At 55.5% G+C, this 19,938-nt stretch overlaps 6 protein-coding genes across 6 annotated transcripts; 3 read left to right on the forward strand and 3 right to left on the reverse strand.

The window, feature by feature from the left end:
* The first annotated feature begins 475 nt into the window (after positions 1 to 475).
* Positions 476 to 3,346, forward strand: F5Z01DRAFT_667829 (uncharacterized protein). Its single transcript, XM_046264307.1, has 2 exons — positions 476 to 1,117; positions 1,171 to 3,346. The coding sequence occupies exons 1-2, from the start codon at positions 761 to 763 to the stop codon at positions 3,088 to 3,090; spliced, it is 2,277 nt and encodes a 758-aa protein (XP_046113866.1). The 5' UTR covers positions 476 to 760; the 3' UTR covers positions 3,091 to 3,346.
* F5Z01DRAFT_435288 (allergen Asp F7) lies at positions 3,335 to 4,553 on the reverse strand. Its single transcript, XM_046259719.1, has one exon. The coding sequence runs from the start codon at positions 4,407 to 4,409 to the stop codon at positions 3,579 to 3,581; it is 831 nt and encodes a 276-aa protein (XP_046113867.1). The 5' UTR covers positions 4,410 to 4,553; the 3' UTR covers positions 3,335 to 3,578.
* Positions 4,554 to 5,247: 694 nt separating this feature from the next.
* F5Z01DRAFT_435313 (putative methyltransferase-domain-containing protein) lies at positions 5,248 to 6,573 on the reverse strand. Its single transcript, XM_046259720.1, has 3 exons — positions 6,191 to 6,573; positions 5,948 to 6,115; positions 5,248 to 5,893 (listed from the first exon to the last, which is right to left on the reverse strand). Exons 1-3 carry the CDS (start codon positions 6,439 to 6,441, stop codon positions 5,566 to 5,568), a joined length of 747 nt encoding a protein of 248 aa, XP_046113868.1. The 5' UTR covers positions 6,442 to 6,573; the 3' UTR covers positions 5,248 to 5,565.
* A 769-nt stretch (positions 6,574 to 7,342) lies between these two features.
* Positions 7,343 to 9,934, forward strand: F5Z01DRAFT_630703 (uncharacterized protein; the record flags this gene model as incomplete). The annotated part of the gene is made up of 2 exons (XM_046261743.1): positions 7,343 to 8,684; positions 8,757 to 9,934. 2 exons carry the CDS (start codon positions 7,343 to 7,345, stop codon positions 9,932 to 9,934), a joined length of 2,520 nt encoding a protein of 839 aa, XP_046113869.1.
* Positions 9,935 to 11,925: 1,991 nt separating this feature from the next.
* Positions 11,926 to 13,873, forward strand: F5Z01DRAFT_667856 (phosphatase 2C-domain-containing protein). Its single transcript, XM_046264308.1, has 3 exons — positions 11,926 to 12,725; positions 12,781 to 13,041; positions 13,103 to 13,873. Exons 1-3 carry the CDS (start codon positions 12,302 to 12,304, stop codon positions 13,474 to 13,476), a joined length of 1,059 nt encoding a protein of 352 aa, XP_046113870.1. The 5' UTR covers positions 11,926 to 12,301; the 3' UTR covers positions 13,477 to 13,873.
* A 243-nt stretch (positions 13,874 to 14,116) lies between these two features.
* F5Z01DRAFT_678268 (uncharacterized protein) lies at positions 14,117 to 18,551 on the reverse strand (the record flags this gene model as incomplete). Its single annotated transcript, XM_046265430.1, has 4 exons — positions 14,117 to 16,464; positions 17,143 to 17,949; positions 17,997 to 18,167; positions 18,221 to 18,551. The coding sequence occupies 4 exons, from the start codon at positions 18,549 to 18,551 to the stop codon at positions 14,117 to 14,119; spliced, it is 3,657 nt and encodes a 1,218-aa protein (XP_046113871.1).
* Between the last annotated feature and the right edge of the window lie 1,387 nt (positions 18,552 to 19,938).

Below are 19,938 nucleotides of genomic sequence, written 5' to 3' on the forward strand. Positions count from 1 at the left end.
TGATCGTCTCTCTCAGCCCAACCTGATTTGTACACCAAAGCGCGAATCTCTGGAGAGACCTCCCACACATGACGCAACATCAGGGTGCTCCAACACCATTCTCTATGTATCATTTTCTTTCCTGGCGTTCTAATATTGAAGCAATGGTGACGACGCGAAACATGCGTGCTAACATTGCGTGCCAGGATTGTGCTACCCCTCAAGCTGCAAAATCTTGCCGACGTGGAAAATGGACAAGCTGAGCCGGGCGCGTAGGTCTGGTCTTGCAACGTCCATCAAGAGTACCTGCATAGGTAGATAGACAATGGTTGTTTGGTGAGATCGAGCGGCATTAGTACACCCACAAAATCTCTCCGCTGTGAAGCACTGTATGTGAGTGGGGCCTTGTTAACGTGTCTTGGCTCCATGTCGCTAACCTTGACTGAGGACGGACTATTTGGCCCGCGACTTTGGCTGTTGGACGATTCGCCGCTGCAGAGCTGGCCGACTGTATTACCTCAAAGCTCCCAGTCTTGGTTTCTTTTGTCTCTACGTACCTGCTAAAGACATTTGATTTTGCCTCCACAATCGACTTCTGGCTGCTCCTTTTCGTCCTCTTGTCGCCGACATCAATAGATCCGACCCCATTGACCCACAGGCGTTTTGTCTCGGGAGTCGAGTAGCGTGATAACCGAAAGACTGCCCACCATCTCCAATCATTGACGATATCGTCTCAAGGGTACGGCCACGCCTGCTGCTCTAGAGCGGTGCTCACTCGACCATGACCGCCGCTCCGCCAGCAGCAGGCAGCGTCGAGCCCGCGCAACTGGGCTTTCTCGCCATCTTCAACCCCTCCCTGAGCGTCTCGGACGATACCCTCGACGACCAAATCGTATACTATGCCAGCGTCAACACCCAAACAGACCGCAAGCGACAGCGGCGGCGCACCCGCGGGGGAAAGCCGACCGAGGGTCTGAGTCCAGAGGAGAGGAATGAGCGCCTCAGGCAGATTGGCCTGGCGCAAGGTATGGCGAGCTTCAGCAGAGGCTTCGCAGATGGCGCAGCGGTCGACACGGTCGACATGGACAAGTCGCGCGTGTTGTTGCACGAGCTGGAACCGGGCTGGTGGATTTTGGCGGTAAGCATGGTCACAAACTTTTGTTGCGAGAGGTCGCTAACGCGGCGAGACAGTCCATCGATCTGACCAAAATTCCACTCCCCCCTCGACTACCAACGAAAACGGGCGATGGCCAGGAAGAAAAGTTCGAATACTCGAGTCGCGAGCTCAAGCCCGCCAGCTTGATGCTGGCCGATCTTCTGCGCGCGCACAACATCTTTCTCATGCACCACGATTCCTCGCTCAGCGCCCTGTTCGTTCGGAGTAGACGATCCAAGTTTGTGACCGTACTGAGCCGTTACTGGGACCTATACCTGTCCACGTGGAACGTGATGCTGCATGGCAACCCGGCACGCAACAGCTATGGCGGTATCAATGTTGCGCCTTGCGGTGAACTTGGCGTCGGCGTCGGTGAGGAGGACCGCGGAAGCAGCGAGCGCGAAGTGTTAGAGGGCCTGGTCGGGAGAATAGAAGGGCTTGTTGATCTCGTCGTGTCCCGATTCGGCGAGTGTGATCCCGACGCGGAGGTTGCAACGTCGATCGACGAGACACATTCGCATTGGCTAGGTGCGGGACACGAGCCTGGGCACGAAGATGGCGCTATCTTTCTTGGGACAGGAGCATTGTCACGCAAATCTGTGAGGGATGTCACGCACTGGATGGAAGATCTTTACACGTGGGGAGAGCACGCGTACGGCCTCATAGAGAGCCCGACGTCTGTACGGCGAGCGAAGCCCAGCAAGCCCAAGGCTCAGGCTCAGGCTCAGGCCGCCACACCTTCGCACGATGAGGAGCCGTCACAGCCCGCGCCGGTGAAGACGCAAGGCGATGCTGATTCTCAACCAGCAAATGAGGACGAATCTGAACAAAGCAAGCTGGACAAGATGTACAGCTACATGAAGATGGGCTACGGTACCTATTGGTCGTTGCCGGGTGCTAGTGGACCTAGCAGCGACACCGAGGCCAAGGACACTGCGCAGCCTGCAGCAACAGAACATCATCAGTCTTTGAAGCCGGAACGGCCGAGCTTGGGGCGTCGGTCGTCTTCCAGCGAAGCAGCTGGACATTTCCTCATTGGCCTTAAAGGTGACATTGAAGAAGGCAATAGCGATCACGGCAGTCACTCCTCCGAGGATGGGGGGGAGAACCACAATTCACGCACCGTGCTACGGACCATCAACGTCGAACTCGAATCAGAGACAACAGAACAGCCAGAAGCGACCATTATCAAAAACTTTCAGCATCCCGCCAGCGTCCACACACAGTCGCAAGTGGTGGGCAACATGGTTCCTGGGTACAATTCACACGACCTGAACAAGGCCGCAAAGCTGCGGGTTGTTTTATATGTCAACAGGCCCTTTGTCTTTGCTTTCTTCTTCCGCTTGCGTACCGACTCGCTGGCCATGGACACGTTGTACCGATCGCTGCACCATCAGCTCGCCCCCCTGAAGAAGCAGCTCCTCGCGTCTACCGAGTACAGGCCCAGCCGCCCGGATTCCGGCCGTCAAGCATCGGAAATCCATGACTTGATCTGGGATCCCCAGTCCATGACAGTGCGGTCCACTATTCCCAACATCCCGGAAACAAACGATCCTCCCGATCAGTGGTCGCGGGCTGACGCACTGAGCACGCACTTGCATCTGCTTAATATTCAGGCTGCAACGCGCCACCAGGCATGTGAGCTCGAGCGTACACAGAAGACATCCAGGGGTTGGTGGATCGTGTGGACACGCATCTACGACGAGGCGAAGGCGGGCGATGCCACCGACCTCCAGACAATCCACGAAGGCACGTCAGACGCCGAAAGTCAGTTGTCCCGCCAGAATGACGACCGCGAAGCCACTATTGGCAAGGAGATCATCCTCATCCGCCGGGCAAGTGACCACATCGGGTTCAGGAAGGAGAGCGTGGGCGGCGAGGGCGCTGGAAGACTGGCGCAAGGCATAGGCGTTGACACAAGGCGCTATATCGAGGAACTTCTCAGCTTGCTGTAGCAAGACCGGTCAAACAGGGACATTTGGGCAAGGTTTCCTTTATTTATCATTTCTTCTTCTTTTCTTTGGTTGGACACGCATACGAGGAGCAGTAGCGGGCATGGGACTTCTAGGTCATATCACATGGGGCATAGCATAGCATAGCATTATGGGCGCTTGTCTTGGTGCCCGTCGTTATTACGGAGAAGCTACTGGGCAGATAGACCCTCACGAGTGGCGTCATGGCGAAATTTGTATCTGACGGTGAAATTGTGTTCTTGGTGCGTCTCACATGTATTTGGACATTGTGGCCTATCTATATGCTGAAAAGTAGTAGCCTGATCCGTCTTGAAATATGTACAAGTGTTGAATGAAAGTATGTCGGGGGCACAGGATGCCCATACGCTTTCCCAAGTCCAGTCTATATCCTGTCCCACGCCGGGGGGTTGCCTAATGTTGTCCCACGCTCAGAAACAAGTGACGCTCTGCCGAATCGGTTGGATCCGAATTCAAGCGCTGTAGTTGTCGAAGGACCACTCGACGGGTTGGCGGCCGCTGGTGAGCGAGCCACCAAAGAGGGCCTTGAACACCTTCTCGGACACGTCAATGTCGTTCATAGCACAGCCCATGCACTTGTCACGGACGGTCGCCGAGGCGCTCTTGCCGCCGACGGTGATGGTGATGGTCTGGCCGCACATGGGGTTGCCGTTGGACTGGGTGCCCATCAGCTCGTGGGACAGAGCGACAATGTTCTCCACCTGGTCCATGCCTGCGTCGTCCTCGCCGCAAGCACCGAGCCCGACCGTGTAATAGGTGATTTCACCATTGTGGACCAATCCACCGCTGCTGCCGCCACCGTTGGAGGGAGGGGAGCTGGCACTGGGCTTGGGCTCCTCCTGGGTGGTGGTTGTGGGTGCAGGAGGCTCGTAGACCTGGGTGGTGGTCTCGGGCTCAGAGCTGGTCGGGGGTTCAGGCTCGGGCTGAGGCTCGGACTGAGGCGCGGGCTTGGGCTCCTCCTTAGGCTGCTCCGTAGTCTGGGGCTCGGGCTGCTCCGTGGTCTCTTGCTTGGGCTCCTCGGCAAAGACTGCTGGAGGATCACTGGTCGTCGGCTCTGGCTCAGGGACGGTCTCGTGAGTGGGCGTGATCCAGCGGGTGGTGCTCTCGTCGACGATCTTGGTCACGTACTCGACTTCGGTGACCCAGGCGGTCTCGATGACAAGATCGCGCTTCTGCTCGTCTTCACGGCGGTGGAGATGAGCGTGGTGCTGGTGGACGCGAGGCTGGGCGGCAGCCAGGCCGAGCAGCACAGCGGAGGTGAGGAGGGTAGCGGTAGTCTTCATGGTGACGTTTTTCTTTTGGTGTGGAAGGATAACAAGGCGATGATCTACACACTCGGTGTGCTTTTGCGCAGAAAGGAATGAAGTTCAATTGTGTTTGGAGGGGAGACCTGCTCGGTAGGGAATGGATTGGCACGAGAGAAGGAGGGAAGACGTTTGATCCGAACTGCTGAGAAGAGGGAACAAAGCGATGGATATCCCCGTTCCCCGTCAAGGCGCAGTGCGCACAAAATTCTCAGCTCCGACTCCATCCCATCGACTGGGATCCGGCTATCCATCCATCGGCAGGAATGACCGTGCAGGGGAGGAGACAGTGGATGCCCAGTTGTTCCAACCTCTGTGCTGGAGGGCGGCGATTGGCTGCGTGTGAGAAAAGTTCCGCGTTGGCCATGCAAGGAAGCCCTGTCGTCAGGTACGCATCCAATAGGAATGCGACCGTGCCTGAGGCGGTGCGGCTTGTTGAAGCCGGGAAAGAAGGACCGCCAGGTTCCATGTTCAGACTTGCAAAGTCTATCCATCACCATTGCGTCCTTTTTCTTTCTGATTATTGCAATGCGTCGCAAAAGTCGGGTTTTCTTTGCAGTGCTGGAGAGATGGTGTTCATACGTAGTGCCGGGAAGCAGATGAGTACTTGAGCCCTACGAAGGGCTAGAAGCGCTACGCAGCACGTACTCCAACACTCACTCTGATTGGGATCACCGGGAAATGTGGCTGTGTTTATGAAACGTATAATGTTCTAGCTCCTTTCACTCCCCATCCGAAGCGCGCCCTCTGGCGTATGTGATATATCCGTATTTCCGGGCCGCAGGCAGGTGATCACTGGTGAGAACAACTTCCTGCCTCAACTCGCCATATTTGAGAGGCATTGCGTTTGTCCTTGTCTGGGCCAAGGGAGTAAACCCGAATCGCCAGCTTTGCATATCAACTTGTCTCTTTTGCTTGACTGTTGAGCGGACGCGGCGCTGAGTTTTGGGAGCTCAGGTATATGGCAACCTCAGGTGCTGCAGTGTTGAAAGTGTCTTGGGGCCCAAAATGACCGCAAGCCGTTCTCCTCTAGAGATGAGCATGTGCTACAACCAGCGTAGTGGTATCGCTTGATAACCATGTTCACGTGGCTTATGTCAGATTTCTGTTCAGCCAAGCCATCCAAAGTCGCTTCTCAAGCCTTTTTCGAAGCGGCTTTTGGGTTTGCTCTGTGAATCTTGTTTCTGAAAGAAAAGAGAAACAACGATTGCCTCGAAAAAACGGGGCGATCCTCGTCAAATAGCTCATCAACGGCGAATGCTTTCTTAGCCACCTTGACAAATTGCATGTCGGCTCGTCTGCGCTTCTTGAAGCAGAAGTACACCACAGCATCCGAATTGAGCTCCAAGAGGTCCTTGAGTGTTTGCAGCAGGAGTGGAAACGCAGGCTCAAAGTACACACACTCGGCGGCGATGATGACATTCGGTTTTTTGTCGAGGACCACCTGCGGCAGAGGGTCTCCCCTTTCATCCGAGCGTCAGACCACGGAAGCTCCCTGGGTGATTGTTTGCACTCACCAGTTCAGCTCTAGAGACGCCGCTCTGCTCTTCAAGCCGTTCAGCTGGATATTGTGCTTTATCAACCCGAGCATCGGTATTTGGTCGGAAATCAGCAGCTTGTCGTGGACCCCGCATTCTGCAGCCACACCGAGGCCAACTAAACCGCCTCCAGCGCCCAACTCTAGTCTGTGAAAAATTAACGTGTCGGCGCGGAGCTTCCCATAGATCTTGCTTCTGCGGAAAGCATATAGTAATAATTACATTCTGGCACCTTCAAGGTCTTGGCGATGGTACCTCAGCAGGTGCTTTCCCAGGACCATTCCAGCAGGCCAAGTCTGACCACCACAGCCTGTTCGGACATCTTCGTGCAATTTGAGAGGACTCCTCAACTGCCCGTCGAAAGTGATATCCGTGTCGCCTTTGACCTTGGCGACAGGTAAAGGGGTCAGGTCCTCGCTGACGGCCACTGGATCGAGGGGAGGCGAAGACGGGGGACTGACACTGGAAGGCATCTGGTTTGTACAGCTGGGCTTTTTTTTACGGGATGATGAAGACTTTTGCAAAGAAGGGCATTTTAAATCAAATTGCGGTCAAAAGTAGTGCCTATCGCAAGGTAGCCGCCCCCCCAGAGCCTAGAACACTCGATTTGTTTTTCCAGACATCTTCCAGGGCCCAGGGGCTCTGCCCCTCTATGTGAAGCCACTGCGATAAGGGACTCCCCGCTATCGGTAGGCCGATTGTGGTGTAGTCGCGCCCATCGCAGGGTCCAGGCACTGCGGACTCCACTTTATAGTAGCCGCGGCCGCTGGACTTGACTGAGGCAGGTACCCGCCTTAGTCAGTGCCATGAATTGTCGCTATTAATCGTAGATCCATTCATCATTATCACAGTCGAGTACCTTACGCGACTAACACGCGCTTCTCTGATCATTGAAAGCCATTGCACGCAGACGCGCTATCCAATGTCTCACTCTGGAGCCGTCACAGCCTTGACGTGCATGCCGTAGGAATGTGGCCCCGAAACGCCCAGCCTCGCTTCTCCCTCGACATCTCTGGTTACGCCACGCCTAGCTACCGAACAAGTCTCATCGCGTCCATGGCCCGAGACATTGCGCCTCATGTCGTAATGGAGAAATGTCTTGGGGCCAGTATTGGCCCCTCGATAGACCGCTTTACGATTATCCCACTACTGACCTCGGGCCTGCCTGTGGAATGAAGGGATTGGCATCGCTCCTTGGTGGTTGAGCTCGCCTCCAGCCATCGCAATGCTGTCAAACTCTACCAGGACCGCATGCTCTTGCTCATACTATCTTCTTGCATGCACATTTGATGATCTCGGGTTGCTTCTTTGCAGCTTTATTTTGTGAAGGCGCATCAGTTATTCGGTCCTGCGCAACGTTGCGCCAAAGGCATCATGACACGACCTCTCCTGTGCCTGAGCGCACTCGTCAGCTTATACGCGCATGTCGTTGATGGCACTCCCACCATTGCTTTCCCATTCAACGCGCAACTTCCTCCCGTCGCACGGATAGGCAGTCTGTGGACATATACTCTCTCACCGCATACGTTCCGCTCCGACTTCAACATCACATATACATTGGGCCAGCATCCGAGCTGGATGTCGTTCGAGGGCCAGAGTCAAAGACTGTACGGGATCGCCGAAGATGGAAGTGTACCACCGGGAGAAGTGGTAGGCCAGCCTTTCCAGATCATCGCGACGGATGATACAGGTTCCGCTACGATGGATGCCGAAATTGTGACATCGCGAGACGAGGGGCCCAGCATCAGGATCCCCATCTCTGAGCAAATCCAGAAGTTTGGCGCCTACTCGGCCCCTTCCTCGCTTCTGACATATCCGTCGACCGATTTCAAGTATACTTTCGACCAGCAGACGTTTAAGCATGAGCCGGACATGATCAATTACTATGCTACTTCCGGCAACAGTAGCCCCTTGCCGGCTTGGATCGCATTCGACGCGCCCTCGCTCACCTTCACCGGCCAGACTCCAGGGGTGGACGCGCTATATCAACCGCCGCAGCAGTTCGACATTCGGCTCGTCGCGTCGGACATTGAAGGATTCTCGTCGACCTCCATCGAATTCTCCATCGTTGTTAGCAGTCACAAGCTCACAGTCGCCGAACCAGTGCTCGAGCTCAATGCCAGTCGTGGCGATTCATTCGAGTACGATGGTCTCGCGAATAGTGTGAAACTCGACGGCAAGCCTGTCGCGCCTGGCGACTTGGACGTTGCCGTCATGAACCTACCCCAATGGTTGTCATTTGATCAAAAGTCGTGGGTTCTCAAAGGGAAGCCCGGAAAGGAAGACCATTCCACCAACTTCACTCTCAAATTCTCCGATTCGTTTTCCGACACTCTGGATGTTTGGGGCACGGTTAATGTTGCGTCCGGGCTCTTCGAGACCACATTCCACGAAATCGAAGCGACCCCTGGCGAAGAGTTCAATCTGGACCTGTCACCCTACCTAAAGGACCCCAAAGATACTGAGATTGAGATCAGCACAAAGCCGCAACAGGCTTGGCTAAAGCTGGACGGCCAAGAGATCAAGGGCAAAGTGCCAAAGTCCTCGTCGGGCAAGCTCGAAATTATGGTGCAAGCCCGATCCAAAAAGTCGGGAGTTACAGAGACGGAGACCCTCGCTTTGACTTTCCTCGCGCCTGATGGCAGAAGCACGACAACGCCCACAACGGGGACAGCACGACCATCACAGACAGGAACAAACACCGACGATGATGGCGGTGATCACAATGAGAAGGGCAATGGAGATGAGAAGGGGAACGGCCAGAAGGACAAAACTGCGGACGAAGGAGGTCTTGGTACTGGCAAGATTCTCCTCGCCACCATCATCCCAATCCTTGCCATTGCGCTGCTCCTCATGCTCCTCATATGCTGTCTCAAGCGTCGACGCGCCCGCAGAACATACCTCTCCAAGACATTCCGTTCAAAGATTTCCCACCCCGTTATCGGCAGTTTGCGTGTCAACGGCTCGAATCTACACACTGACAAGATGGACCAACCCGTCGGTGACGAGACTCAAATGTCCCGTGGGCCGAAAGGAGGCTATGGGCAACCAGACTCCCACCGTTTCTCGCACTCGTCTGCCACTCTCGGTAGCTTATCCTCGGGAGATATGAGCCAGGTGTACATGCTCAACGCCGGCCCAGGGAGGAGTCTTGGAAGTTCTGGGACCGAGGACGGCAGGGGTTCTTGGAGTACTGTTGGGCGGACAGTTAATGGAAATAACAGCCGGGGGTCCGTGGCCACCATCCCCTACTCGACGCATCAATTGCTGCCCACACCACCTCTCCTAGCCCAGACGAGCGAGGGCTTCAGGAGTGGGCTAGACCTCACAATACCCTCTCTCGACGACTTGCCGAGCCTACAACAGATGTATGCGCCTCCCGCGCGATCAACAGCAATGTACTCGACGATCACAACGAGCTCGGCAGCCCTGCCTCATTCGCGTCCTACTTCACCCAAGACGGGCCCTGCGACGGCTGCTAGCATCGGGCAGAAGTCTAGCAGCTCCGACAAGGACTGGAGCACGATTCGAGAAGACGACTCTGTGCCTTCGCTGCCTCCGCCGCCCGCAAGACTCTCCGGCATCCGCGGGTTTGGGTCGGAGCGAGAGTCTATGGTGTCAGAAGCCTCGTTTGGCTCCGGTGAGAATTGGAGAGTATTGGGACGTAACAATAACAATGGGGGCAGCGTGCCCAATCTGTCTACCTACAGGGAGTACGTCGAGGGCTCACCATTCTACCCATCCGGTGTCAGGGACGAGATCACGTCGAGTCGCTTGGCGCAGACAGCGCCTAAAGCGCAAAGCTCTCTGCGTAAGGTGGTGTCTACGGACGAAAGCCCGGCTGGCAATGTTCAAGTATCGGGAAGCCGTATTTCTCGGCTCACCGAGGAGAGCACGGGTGTGTCGAGCAACTGGACGCGTGAAGGCTCAGGGACCACCGCGGGGAGTTACAAGGCATTCATTTGATGTGATATCGGGAGTTTACTATGTAATGTATTATGATACCAGCAGCATTTGGGAGCATTGGGTACGGGTCATTTTTTTGGTTGTTTGCTCGGCGTTCAGATAGAGGAATACATTTGCATCTATTCATAGCAGAACAGTCTGGGATGCCTGCAGGTTCTGGACCTCGAGCCCGCAGTGTCGATCCCATCTCTCTTCGCCCGTGGTAAAGCAGGGTCAGTACGGATTGTCAGCCCCAGTATTCGATCACAAAATGTTGATATTAGTTAACGTCGACTGGAGTCCAGTGGCTTTGATCGAATAATGGGGTTGGCCCCTAGCTAATAATACCGCTGCTTTCACCACCACATGCGAAGGTAAGTTAGATAACATGAGGGGTCCGTATTAATAAGGGCCAACACAAAAAAAGGGTAATCAAGGCAAAGCCCTCGGGGTTGCCGCGCACGATCTGCCACTGGATTGAGCTGGGCGCGAGGAGAGAAAAAAACTGCATGCACGCGACTGGACCCTGCCTGGTCCCCTCTGTTGTGGCTGGCTCGCGCCTATTACCCCTCCCCCTCCATCCATGAACCGAAAGAGATCAGATTGCTCAGTGTTAGATTGGGCCACAGATCAACAAGTGATCAAAAAAAGGCGTTTTGTGTCTCTCGAGCTCGACTCGTGATATGACGAGATACACACAGCCCGAGCATCCTAATGCTTGTGGTGAGGAAGAGGGCTTTTGCCTCACCTGGTACCCTGGAGGATCGCAGGACAGCTACTAGGATGAGAAAGCGCAATCGGCACGCTACCCCGCTTCTCATCGACTTTTCCCTGCTCAGTGCTAACGCTCCGTACGTACGTCGGTACTAACTTAGCAATCATGCCTCAGAATTCGAGTCGTCGCTATGATCATTAACGGACCATGCGGATCGTGCGTGAAGTTTCTAACTAAGTGATGAAGAGTCTGCCATGGCGAGTCTCTTTAAAAATACCCCCCTTGTTAGTGATGTCGGAGGTGCGCGATGTTTGATATTTGAAGCTTAAGAGGTATAGTGCTCTCATTGCCCCAAATTTAGCGGATTTAACTAGAAGCAAGCGGTCGGGTACTTCCTTACGCACCACTTGTGCCTCTGCAACGCCGGTACCTACCTGCAGGCCTAGCCGCCTAGACGTTCATGACTGGGAGGTGCTGACTGGACCCCCGGGGGATGACGAGGTGAACACCGTCAGGTTCCAGTCCAGCCCATATCCCCCAGCAAAATCAGCCAGCTGCCAGCGGCACTAAGCACAGCACTGGACTAGTGCAGTACGTACCAGACAGCCACCCATTCTCCGACTGACCTGACTGACTTATTGCTCTGCCTGCCTGCTTGTCTGCCTCTCACGTCGGTCCCCACCAAACATCTGAACGGTGCTCAACGACGTTTTCTTCGGTCCATCTACCCTTAACCACTCACTCACCTTCTTCCTCGCAACCGTTCCCTCCCAAACGTATTCCGCCGTCGTCGACTCGTTCTTGCCGATACTATCAAGCTTCGCAACCGTCCGATTCCCCAGCAGCTCACGCTGCCACACAACTCGCCGCTATGGGTCAGACCCTGTCGGAGCCCGTCGTCGAAAAGGTGCGTTAGATGGGCGCTCCCTGTCAGACCGAGCGCCGCTGCTCCCCTTCTCCTACAAACCGATCAAACGCATTTCCATGCTCGTTCTCCGCGCATTTGATGCGTATGTGCCCGCGCTGGCCTGAGGGGTGGACTCTCGAGCCCCTCCTCCCTGATCCAACCATGTTGCCAGTCGTGCCATGCACGAGACATTGGGGCGTCGCGATGTTGTCGCGTGGGCTTGACAAGTCTTGACCTCTTGCCAGGCGACGCGCGACACTTTGCTCGTCGCGAAGATCCAGCTCCCGTGTTTTCATATCCCATGCATCGTGACCCCACTGAATGCACGTCATGGCGACCCCTCCATGTTGTTGTGAATCCAAGCTGACATGACTCTTTCGGCTCAACCAGACTTCGGAAAAGGGCGAGAATGACAAGCTCATCTGGGGCGTGTCAGCCATGCAAGGCTGGCGCATCAGCATGGAGGATGCTCACACCGCAGAGCTCGACCTCGGGCCTGTCGTCCTCCAGGGCGACCAAAAGGCCAACAACAACGACCGACTCTCCTTCTTTGGCGTGTTCGACGGGCACGGCGGCGACAAAGTGGCCTTGTTTACAGGCGAGAGCATGCACAAAATCATATCGAAGCAGGACACGTTCAAGAAGGGCGACTATGCTCAAGGTCTCAAGGACGGTTTCTTGGCAACCGACCGGGCCATCCTCAACGGTATGACACCACACGGCGCCTGCAGGCCATGTCTACAACAATGGAGCTGACTCTGAGGTGATGCAGACCCCAAATACGAAGAAGAGGTTTCTGGCTGCACCGCCTGCGTGGCCTTGGTGGCTGGCAAGAAGGTCTACGTTGCCAACGCTGGTGACTCTCGAGGTGTCCTGGGCATCAAGGGCCGCGCCAAGCCCCTGTCGCAAGACCACAAGCCTCAACTGGAGAGTTCGTCTGCCACTGCACGGTCCCGTCAACGCTTTGACTAACACCGCCTCAGCTGAGAAGAACCGTATCACCGCCGCTGGTGGCTTCGTCGACTTTGGTCGTGTCAATGGCAACCTCGCCCTGTCGCGTGCCATTGGCGATTTTGAGTTCAAGAAGAGCGCCGAGCTTTCTCCTGAGAACCAGATCGTTACCGCATACCCCGATATCGAGTCACACGAGCTGACTGACGAGGATGAGTTCTTGGTCCTCGCGTGCGACGGTACGTATAGCGCCTGGGCACCCTCGCTGACAGTGATCTGACACAGAATGTGTAGGTATTTGGGACTGCCAGTCTTCCCAGGCTGTCGTCGAATTTGTCAGGAGAGGCATCGCCGCCAAGCAGGATCTCGAGAAGATCTGCGAGAACATGATGGACAACTGTCTCGCCTCCAACTCTGAGACTGGCGGCGTCGGGTGTGACAACATGACCATGATCATTATCGGCTTCTTGAACGGCAAGACAAGGGAAGAGTGGTACGACGAGATCGCCAAGAGAGTCGCCAACGGCGATGGACCCTGCGCACCCCCCGAATACGGTACGAGCATGCGCCAATCCTCTGCTGTTGAAGTTTTCCTGGCTAACAATGTCTCTCGCAGCGGAGTTCCGTGGTCCTGGTGTTCACCACAACTACGAAGACAGCGACAGTGGTTACGAGGTGGATGCGGATAACAAGGGCAAGAGCTTTGGTGTCGGTGGGTACAAGGGTCGCATCATCTTCCTCGGAGACGGGACTGAGGTTCTTACCGATTCAGATGATACAGAAATGTTCGATAACGCCGACGAGGACAAGGACCTCGCCAGCCAAGTCGCCAAGAGCTCCTCCTCCAGCAACACCAGCGAGACGACCGCCGTCACCGCCAAGGACACCGAGTCCACCGACGTCACCAAGACCGAGTCATCAGCGGACAGCACCGCCGCAGACGAGAAGAAGACCGACGCCACAACCACAGACGAGAGTAAGAAGGACTAGGTGGTTGTCACATCGTAGGTGGAGGGCACGTCTTGAAAAAGAGCAAAGGAGGAGGTCTGGACAAGCCAGCAACTGTATACACTGCAATGTCCGCACTGGCGGACGGCAGGGGGAGGGAGTCTGCATGAAAGCGCTCAAAGGAGCCGGTGGCTTGGGTGTATAGACAGCAGACTTTGGGGAAAGGGGGTGATGGGTGGTGGTGGTGCTTCTTGTTGTCGTTGTCATTGTGATTGCCCCTCACATGTCAATTACACACACTCATGTCATTGTTTCATCCGCACGCACGCACGCACACACACACATACACGCTTACAACGAAACATACACACGCGCATGTTGTTCTTGGGGTTGGGTTGGGGTCTGAAAGGCTTTGGTATTACTGGATTATAAGAGATTCCCCCGGTTTCTTCGCCCACAAATCATGCTCCTTGAGATCGAAGAGCTCCCCCCATGCATGAAGCTTACAGCATGAGTTCCAAGCATGCCAAGCCTTCTGTGGCATCTTTCCCACTGACATCGCGTATAGTACACTCGACTATGGTACAGTATATACATTCGTGGCGATCGGCTTAAGCTGCCCACAACAACGTGTTCCGCAACCCCAATCGGAGGCCTTGACAATGAGAGGCAACAGCTTCATTCACTCCTTGTTCTCGGCATCAGGTGCTGGGGCGATGGTCTCTGGCTGTTTGCTGATCCCGGTATCGTGCTGCCCGCCTTGCTTGTTGGAGTTTCCAGGTCTTCCAATCAAGCCTGTGGTCAATGTAGGGATGTGACTCCCGTCCGCCGGCGCTGACAGTTTGGGTTTAATCTGCCCCTGCGCGAGGTGGGCATCTTCAAACCCATGAGTGAGAGCCAAGTAGTCGAATTTACCGGTAGCCAAATTTTTGACCCTAATCTTCAATGGGGGTGCCACGGTCGACTGCTGCTGCTCCTGTTGCCGCCGCAAGTCACGATCCCGGGACAGCCCGCACCTGACGTCCGTGACGAGCTGGGCACTGGGGTCGAAGCCATCGCAGCGTTTGGTCAGGATCCCGATGAGTCTGGTTAAGGCTTCCTTGACATTCCTGGCGGGGTTTCGCTTGAGCTGTTGGCTCGCAGACTTGTCCATGAGAGGGATGTCGGCATACTTCCAGTAGGGCGTGCTCGGCGAACCTCCCTGCAGCATATGCATTATGGCGGCTAGCGCTCTTGATCGAGTGTGGCCTGTGAGAACCATGTGGTAGAACACCATGCCCGCCGCGGAGGGGCATGCTGTCATTTCGCAGAGTTGCAGAAGCTTGTGGTACATCTTTGAGGAGGGCTCATGTCCAACCTCGGCCATGCGGGTCAGCGCGTCGATTGTGAGCGGCCAACTCCTCACAAGTAAGGCGTTTTCAATCATCGTCTCAAACCCCTCTCTGCCCAATGCGACGTTGCCGATGAAACTGGTATATTGGAGTTGTAGAAGCTTCGAGTGGGCGGTGAGCCTGAAATGCTCTTCAAGTAGCGCGTGGACGGCGTCTGTGCTGTTCCAACGCTTGCCGTACTTTTCAGTCATCTCCCTCATGAAATCGGCAGGATAGTTCTCCCTCTGGAATGCTTCGTGGAGGTGCATGGGCCCCATGATGGCCGCCGTCTCACGACGCAGGTTGACGTCCTGGAAGAGACCGAGCTTGTGCATGACAGTGACAATCTCTCTGCGAGCGTCGTCCTTCTTCACGAGCCTCAGCAGGAGGACCCATGTACGGGCGTTGGCCCGAACGTAGCGCTGCTGCATCTTGCGCAGGAAGCTGTAGAAGAAGCGGACGTCACGACTGAGGACGTAGCTCTCCAGCATGATGTTGTAGACTTCCGTGTCCATCGGCAGGCCGATGGCCTCCACCTTGTCAAAGAGCTCCTTGGCCAGAGCACGGTTGCCCCCAGCCTTGCTGATGAGGTTGAGCGCCATCTTGAAAGTCGGCGTCGTAATGAATGGCTTTGCCCTTGGGTCCAGGAACGCTCTCATGAGGAGCCGAGAGCGGATGGAGGAGAAATCGACTCGTTCGTGGCGGCAGAGGCCTTCGCTATCGGCGCCGTAGAGTTGCTGGGCCATCTCGGGTGCCAGCTGACCGCAGACGACGGCCTCGACATATTCGTCGAAGCTATTCTGCGTCCATTCCAAGGGCACGGGGATATCCTCCAGTCGCGTCGTGAGGTTGTACGGCTTGTGTGCTTCACGGTGGACCCAGAAATCACTGTCTTCTGCGTCCTTGTCCTTGTCCTTTTTCTCTGTCGCCGAGGAGCCGGCCGCCTCGTCCATATCCTCAATCTGCGGCCACAGCTGCTTCACCGCATAGTCTGTGGTTTCAATGTCGCCCAGTTCATAGATCTGGATCTGCTTGCTCTTCTGCAGGAGACGACGCGCCAGGGCAGATAGTGATAACCTCTCCCCCCTGACCACGAACGACGATGTGTCGGCCTTGCTCGTTCGCTTCTGGCGACGGGCGTGGTCGCGATATACTGTCAGTTTCTCCTCGACCGTGGCGGCGAGGTTGACGCGGAAGATTTTGCGCGTGTCCATGTCGACTCCCCATTCCGAGGGCAGCACGATCCGCATGGCGGCCATCTTCCGGCCTCGGCGCTTGCCCGGCGAGATGTTCTGGACAAGGAGCATGATGTTTCTCCAGGTGAAGCCATCGACCATGTGGTGCTTCTCGGGCTGCTCAAAATGAGAGGCCCAGAGAGCGTGCAGACCGATCTGCGCCCTGGCGTCCTTGGCCAGTGCTGCTGCCTGCATCTTCATGGCCAGTGGTCTTATATATTGCCGTGCCGTGGGCACAAACGGGGAGCGCGCAATCTCGGCGGCCACATCTTCGTCTGGGATGTTCCAGAACCGCGACTTTGTGAACACATGGTTGAAGCTCCCGTCGCGGTTTGTTCGCTTCCTCGACTCGGTAGAGTGCGATTCGATGGCGGCCGGTTCTATGGCAGTGTCTTCTAGATCTTGCCCTTTCTCGACGAGCTGCTCTATCGCAGCGGACAGTCTGGAGGAGGGGGTTGCGCTGTACGGGGCCTGGTGTGCTGGGTTGATAGATCGAGAATATGCGAAGCTCTCGGCCGCCCGTCGCCTACATTGCGTTCCCAACCGCATGCAGGCAGGTCTTGCCGGCCATATTCTGGATAGCATTGCCTACGAAGATCGCAGGTCATCGAAACGGTCGATCGTTCGGTTGTCGCTTGAGTTGCTGGCTGCTGAGCGTAGCAGACGCAAAATTACAACCCAGGCGCATAAATAATTACAGACCCTGGCGGTCGGGATTCAAGTTCAAGTTGGGAAGCGAGTGGGTCCACGTACTCCAACTCCGAGTCATTGCCAACGACTCGCTCTAACATATTTCACGAGGGACTACATGCGTCAAAGAAACATGATCTAAAGTAATTTCTAGGCTCCATGTCGTTACCACGTATGCGTTAATGTAACAAACACCCTAGTCCTGAGCCCAGGAAAAGCCATGAGCGGACGCCAAGTAATAATGCCCCAGCACCAACGAGTCCAACGTTCCAGAGACCCAAGGACAAACCGCCTAATAGCATACCGGCTTACATAGATAACATCAGTAAAAAGAAAACATGAGCGTCAGGCTCTTCATCGTCATCCCGGCAGCTTCCCCCCGTTGGGCTCAGCAGGTCCGCTCTGATCTATACCCTGCCACTCCTCCTGCCAGCCTTTGTGGCTGGCGACTGCTCCCCTGGATTCACCACTCTCGGCCATCTGCTTCACGTCGCTCCAGTAGGCCAGCTTCCTGACTTCTTCGTCTGCATGCTCCATTGCCTGCTTGAGCGCATCTCTACGCTCGCGGTCGTGCTGGGTGTCTTCTTTCTCGAGTCGCGCAATAGTGTTGTCGTACACGCTCATCAGATGACTGAGAAGCAAGCGTCTAGACGCCTGGAATATGAAGAGAGACATGACCTCGTGCATCTCTTGGTGTAGGTTGGCCAGGTCTAGCGTGTTCTCCAGGTAGTTCTCCACGGCTTCGAGCTTTTCTCTGTCTATTCGCGCGAAACGCAGCCTCTGTAGGAGGGTCTCCAGGTCCTCGATATCTGGCTGGATTTGCTGCATCTCGGCATTCGATCCGTGACCAAGCGTGGAGTGGCTGGTAGCTCGGCTCACTCGACTGCTTGCTAGGCTGGGCTGAGATCGCCGGCTGAGGCGCTCCGAGGCTGGTCGTACGGTAAAGTAGTCGCCGTTCAACATGTGTGGATCCACGGATATGTCTTCCTTCTTCTTCTTGCCCCTCTTCCTCGTCCAGGCGCGCCTCCGGACGAACGAGTTGTACCATCGAGGACCATGCCATGAGAAGGTCTTGGGAAATGCGAAGGAGTACTCCCATCCTTCGTCGTCCATCCCCTCCTGGTGGTTCACGTGCCATTCTGGCCACAGCCATTCCCACATCGGGTCCGGGACTTGAGCTGTGTGTATATTCGTAGGTGAAGGTTTGTGGTAGGCGTTGGCTTCGCGAGGTCAGCTTCACCCGGCGATTTTGGTCCGGATCACTTACTCCATGGCGTCGGATCTAAACCACCCAACGCGGCAGCTGAGAAGAGAGGTCGGCCACACAAAAAGCCGCCTCTTTGATTCTCGTATAGTATATCTATCACAGTCTCGCGTTCCACGTGCGGTTTCTTGGGCACTATGTTGGGCGCATCGTATTGTGCATGGGGAGTTGGCTCTATTTCAGTTAGCAGAGCAATCAGCAGACTGTATTGTCTTGGCAGTGCGTACCTTGGACCTCAATCGAAGGCCGCAAAGCTAGGTGAGGCAGGTCTTGCTGGTCGTCTTGCCCTCGAGATGGTCGCTGCTCGAGCCTCGACTCTTGGTCCTCCGGTCGTGGGGACGGTTGTGTCGAAGGAGCTGCGCTCCCTTCTTCGCCTATCGCAGCTAGCAGACGCTGCTCGGTTGACACACGCTCCATGCCAGCTCCTGCTGACGCGCCCTGATCGCGTTCCTCATCGGGGCGGTCGAGACCGCCATCACGGTCGACAATGACGATTTCATGATCGTAGTCTCCCGGCTTCAGGCCCGCCACGCGGCGAGACGTCCGAACTCGTATCATTTGCGTCGACGGCCGCCTATATCTTCATCATGCTGGAGTGAACAGGTCGCGGTTCGATGAATCGAATTCTTAAAAACTGGTGGGACCTGGGACGATCAAGCGATGCGCATGCTTGTTGTGGAGATTGGGAATGACGATCTCGACTCCGACGCTGCAGCAGAGCGTCCAATTGCTCGTTGCGAGAAATCGATCAGGTGAAGACAGCAGGCTGAGTTTCGGTATTCAAGGTCTAGCGACAGACGGGCAGGCTATGACGCTTGGCAGCTGTAATCCTGTATCGTGGTTCCTTACGGCATGGTGGCTTGGGACCCCTCGTTGCAAACAACCAGACCTCGAGGTTCCTGGCTGCTAGTCTAGACTCTAGGCTGTCGGATATGAGCGATCGGGCCACGCTACCGCAAGATGAGGATCTGCGTACACTGCCCAGTTGCTACACTAACGCGGATTTGATTAATGAATATCCACAGACAGCCTGGCAGCAGCGAGACCTCGAATGTGTGCGGCGAATGGGCCCTTGCTTCGAGCCTTGGTTCTTTGACTAGCGTGAATCCGGCTGGGGAGAGCAGAGGCGCTACTATCTCGGCGTGGAAGCTCAATGACGTCACATGTGTACTAGCCCACCTTAGCTGCCTAGCACGTTTGCGATCGACCGGCGGCGGAGCTATGTTCTTCCAGATCCGGCCGTCTTTTGGTGAGAGACGCTTTGTTCTCAATCACTCGGACAGCTGGATGCAACGCGAATCAGAGGCATCGAGTCCTGTGCAGTTTCATCTCATGCTCCGTATCCGTACGTGCTTGTATGGATGGGCGTCTAAGTTGCCGAAAAAATGTCTGGCCTGCACCTGCCACGTCGACTCATGGCCTCCGGTCGTCTGTTCGAGTCGCACCCATTCTCAAGTCCCTGAGTAAACTAGCCACTGTGATACTTGAGTCAGCATACCTTATCTTGCATCCAGTGAAGATTCAAGATGCCATGCGGAAGACAGGCGTGCTTGAGATTTAAGCGCCGACGCGATCTCTCCACGGATTGATTCACCAATCACGAAGCGGCCAAATTGGGGTCTTGCTAAGAATAGCCAACCGCCGTTAGCACCCTGCAGTTAGCTGCTTACCCCAGGCACCATGAATCACAAGCTAACTTTGAGAGCTGCTGTCTAATATTACGGCTCTGAAAACCATAGCAACGTGAGTAGAGACGGGCCGCCAAAGAATTGAGGGGTCGACAGTCTGCCTATTCGCATCATTTCGACCGCCGCTGTGCAACAAGTGTGTCAGGTCTGTTATCGTCAGTGAGCATCGACCCTTTTGAAGTGCCGCCAGCGCAGCCGTTGCAGGGGACGCCAGGGGCCTACAGGGTCTAGCGCGACAACAGTGGCCAATGGCATGA

This window comes from Emericellopsis atlantica, assembly GCF_019669845.1.
Source record: "Emericellopsis atlantica unplaced genomic scaffold F5Z01scaffold_46, whole genome shotgun sequence".
NCBI classification, from domain to species: Eukaryota; Fungi; Ascomycota; class Sordariomycetes; order Hypocreales; family Bionectriaceae; genus Emericellopsis; species Emericellopsis atlantica.